Source organism: Halyomorpha halys, unplaced genomic scaffold (genome assembly GCF_000696795.3).
Source record: "Halyomorpha halys isolate HHAL.00 unplaced genomic scaffold, Hhal_1.1 Scaffold145.1, whole genome shotgun sequence".
NCBI lineage: Eukaryota > Metazoa > Arthropoda > Insecta > Hemiptera > Pentatomidae > Halyomorpha > Halyomorpha halys.
Window position 1 is genome coordinate 52,820 of NW_027115461.1, and position 4,430 is coordinate 57,249.

Genomic DNA, 4,430 nt, shown 5'->3' on the forward strand with positions numbered 1-4,430 from the left:
GATTTGGATATAAAATTGATTTATTTAATAAATATTACCTTGTCTCAAAAAATTTTTGAAATAATATAATTAAAAAAAATTAACATTTTGAAACATCTGCCATTTTTTAATCCCTCTAACTATACTTTGCAGGGGAGTGACGGTAGCAGCGTGGTAACGTGGATTGCGAGTTGGTAATGGGTGGCACTCACAAAAATAGGCGTGGGAGTAACAGACCCACCCTATAAAAACCTCGTCAAGAAACGGGCGATGTATATCTTAAGTACATCGCGGGAGGCCTTGGACCTCTATGGTCTGTCGGGCCAATAAACAAACAAAAGTATAGTTATACTTTGCAGATTCATCAACTTTGACTAGTAATTATATATAGTTTTCAATAAAATAATCAAATAATAGTGTTTGAGTCTTGATTCAAATCATTCACATCAGTCTTGCTTTTTTGAATGGCTACTGTCATTCCAACTGACTGTATAGTACCTTAAAGCTAAAAAATTATTGATACGTACTTCCTATTTGGTAATGTGTTCCAACGGAGACTTTGAGATCGGAAGCGGATAAACCGTAAGTACAGTGAGCTGCGGTGAGGACATGCCAGTGAGTGAGGAGGGAACCTCCACATCCTTCGTTAAGGGAGACCATCCAAGGATACTCGTTCTTGCGGACGACCTGCCCACCGATGATCCTACCCTGGAAACGATATTGTAGAATGGACAGGACTAATATCAGAGGTGGGCAAAAATTGGGTGTAGTTGAAACTAAAAGCTAAAATTGCCTTTACCACCCTTATTCATGAATGAACCATTCATAAATAAATATCGTATCCATGGCAATTTTAGCTAGTTTCAACAATAGCTAATTTTTGCCCAACTCTGACTAATATCTCAGCTTTATCAATCCAATGCATCGCATCTACATACAGTGTTTCTCCTCCCGCAGTCACAGCTGAGGTCTCCGAGAGTACTAGCCACAGAAAGGCAGAGTATCCAACATAGCAACAGTACTTTCATCTCTAAACAAATATTAATCAATGAATTATAATTGTGTAATATTAATAATTTAATATATAATATAAGGAGTAGATGGTCAGGGGTGCGATGAGCAAAAAATCCCAAATAAACAAAAACTTATTTATTTGTAGCAACGTTTCAACCTAAATTTCAGACTTTCATCAGGGCTAAAAAAAAAAAGAAGATAACAATCATCACTCAGAGAAACGTAAATCTAAAGGAAAATAATAAACAAACAAATTTGGAAATATACATAACAATGAATTAAGTAGGAAGTAGTTGATTGATAAAAATACAAGATGGAATATAATATTATAGAAGAAAGAATTACCCAAAAAACATTATGAAAAATTAAAAAATAGAAAGTTTGGAAGAAATGAACATAATGAGAAGTGCGGAAAAAAATATATTATTGGAATAAATATAATTAAATATGTAAGTAATGTCTAAAATAATGAAAACAATTTAAATCAACAAGATGAAATGTATGAATGAAAAATGAAATATATGATACAATGGATAAAAAATGAATGAAAAAAAAAATAAGCTAAAATAAATAAAGAGTATTTGGAAAAACAAATGAATAAGACGCTCCAAATACACTATATTTACTATTATATCTTTTTTTCAGTCCTGAAGAAGGCTTGAAATTCAGGCAGAAACGTCGGCACAAATAAATAAGTTTTTGTTTATTTGCTGACCACACCCCCAACTATGTTTTATTTTTCAATCATCAGATGGAGCCCCCTAACCTCCAAATATTTAAGTAGAGTTCTTCACAGAACGCTCAGCTCAAACTTCATATAAATATTTCACTTGGACACCTTCAAATACCAATGGTAGAAAAAGGTTGTATTCAATTTGAATTTTGTTCTCTTAAGTAATGCGGTTTATTAATTCATGTTTTTGTTTTCTGTTTGTTGCGGTCAAAAAAAAAATAATAATAATAATAATACAAGAATAAATGAAACTTATTTGCGAGGAGAAGTTGGTTGGGGGTGCGGTAAAAGTGAAACAATTTATTGTGCCAACGTTTCGGCTAAAGTTTTTAGCCTTCTTCAGGGCTAAGAACAGAACAATATAACAACAGTAAGTATAGAAAATAAAAAAGAAAGTATAAACAGAATAACATAAAATGAATAATTTGACAAAATAGAATTAATAAAATGAAGTGATGAGAGAAGCGGGAAATAAAATGTATACATAGGTGATTGAAAAAGTGGGTAAAATAACACAATTAAGGAAATGAAATAAAAGTGAAGTTATATCATGCAAAGAACATTTATTTATCAATAATTTAAAAATTGAAATACGGAAAGAAAAAGAAAATTGAGAGGAAGAAAATATATGTAACAATAATAATTGATAAAGAGGCAAAATATAAGTAAAGTATACCATAAGAAATGAATAGAAAAAAAAAAATTTATTTTGAAAACACCAATAATAATATATGGTGAACATAACTAATAACGTGGTTGAGGAAAATTGAGAAACGAAGGGGGGTAAAATAAAGAAAGGGGAAAGAAAAAAAGAATAAAACTAACCTGTTAGCTTGAAAATCAAACGCCTATTGGATACTGCGCCAATAACGGCCAAACATTGAATTAAAAAAACCGTCACAAGAATGAGTTAGTGTTTTTTAAGAGGAAACATTACGATAGGGTAAAAATAAAAAATAAAAAGTAGAAAATATTTAGAGGAAGCAATTTTTTTTTCCTATTCATTTCTTATGGTATACTTTATTTATATTTTGCCTCTTTATCAATTATTATTGTTACATATATTTTCTTCCTCTCAATTTTCTTTTTCTTTCCATATTTCAATTTTTAAATTATTAATGACTAATATGTTCATAATTCTTTGCATGATATAACTTCATTTTTATTTTATTTTACCTACTTATTCAATTAACTATGTATACATTTTATTTCCCGCTTCTCTCATTACTTTATTTTATTAAGTCTATTTTGTAAATTGTTTTTTTTTTTTTTGATGATAGATAGATTTATTTATTGATAGATATTACAATCTGCCACACAGTTGTGGGCAATAGGTAATATTGATAAATGATCTGATACATACTAAAATAAAAAAATAAATATATAAATAAAAATAAAAAACTCTCTTAAAATATATACAAACAAAAGAATAGACAAGATGAACATAATCAGACTATCTGCATGAAAAATAATTAAATAAAATAACATAATGATAAAATAATATATACAACATTTACAGAATCGATCTGAGGATCCCTGAGCCCACTCTATTCCCCACGTGTGAGGGGTAGAGCAGAACTGAAGAGATCCCAGCGCATCCCTCTCGCCGCATCACTGGTAATGAGCCAGTGGAGTTGAGCAAGTGCGCTAAAGCCGCAAACACTCAACATTTTGTAAAATTATTCATTTTATATTATTTTGTTTATACTTTCTTTTTTATTTTCTATACTTATTGTGGTTGTTATCTTGTTCTGTTCTTAGCCCTGAAGAAGGCTAGAAATTCTAGCCGAAACGTTGGCGCAATAAAATAGCTTACACCAACTTATTTCTGTTTCACTTTAACCGCACCCCCAACCATCTTCTTCTCGTACGTCATCCACGGTCAACTATCTCTCATAATTATGAAACTTATTTATTTGTGCCGACGTTTCGACCTGAATTTCAATCCTTCATCATGGGCTCAACGAAGATTTCGTTAAAAGGTGTTTATTTTTATGCTGACCACACCTCCCGGCCATCTTTTTCTCCCATTAATCTTCGGTCAACGACTTACACCCCATTTAAATGTTTACTACTGGGATAACCTTTTTAAGCTCTGGTGAGTACAGAAAAAAAAGTTGATTAAAAAAAATCTTTTGATTGATTATCATTCTTGCTTTCCGAATGATTACAGATAAATTCAAAATTATAGAGTAATCTTGACTTATTGGATTCATGCACTTTTCACGTTTAGTTTATTTAATGTAGACAATTGATATAATTTTGATCTCACATCCAATCATAGTTGATGAATAAATATGAAAATTACTTACTGCAAACTGATTATCGGTTGCAAATGATGAAATAGACCACCAAGAGATAATCCAGCGAAGTATTTATAACAAACGCTTATTTACCTACTAATGAATAAGCAATTTCAATTAGTACCTGTTTATTCAGTTGCCACTATAGCAACTATAACAAGTTTATATTTTTCAATATATGGGATCCTAGTCCAACACTCTACTAATTTTAAAATTATCTGAATTCAAAGTTAAATGCATACAAAATGAGAATAAAAATTATTTCATAAAGTTATTTTATGATACATAATTACTAGTCAAAATTGATAAGTCTGCCAAGTATAGGTAGTGGAATAAAAAATGGCGTCTGTTTCAAAACGTAAAAAAAAAATATTTTTTTTTTCAGAGCTACACATCTTTGA

General features: G+C 30.4%; 1 protein-coding gene across 1 annotated transcript in view; it reads right to left on the reverse strand.

Annotated features, from left to right (window-relative positions):
* LOC106678485 (chymotrypsin-1) overlaps nt 1-4,106 on the reverse strand; it is a 10,733-nt gene extending 6,627 nt beyond the window's left edge. Inside the window, exons 1-3 of the mRNA XM_014417005.2 lie at nt 4,039-4,106; nt 918-1,009; nt 507-687 (exon numbers count right to left, since the gene is read on the reverse strand). Of these exons, the coding sequence (XP_014272491.1) occupies nt 507-687; nt 918-1,007 (271 nt within the window). The 5' untranslated portion in view covers nt 1,008-1,009; nt 4,039-4,106. The remainder of the gene's footprint in view (nt 1-506; nt 688-917; nt 1,010-4,038) is intronic.
* Between the last annotated feature and the right edge of the window lie 324 nt (nt 4,107-4,430).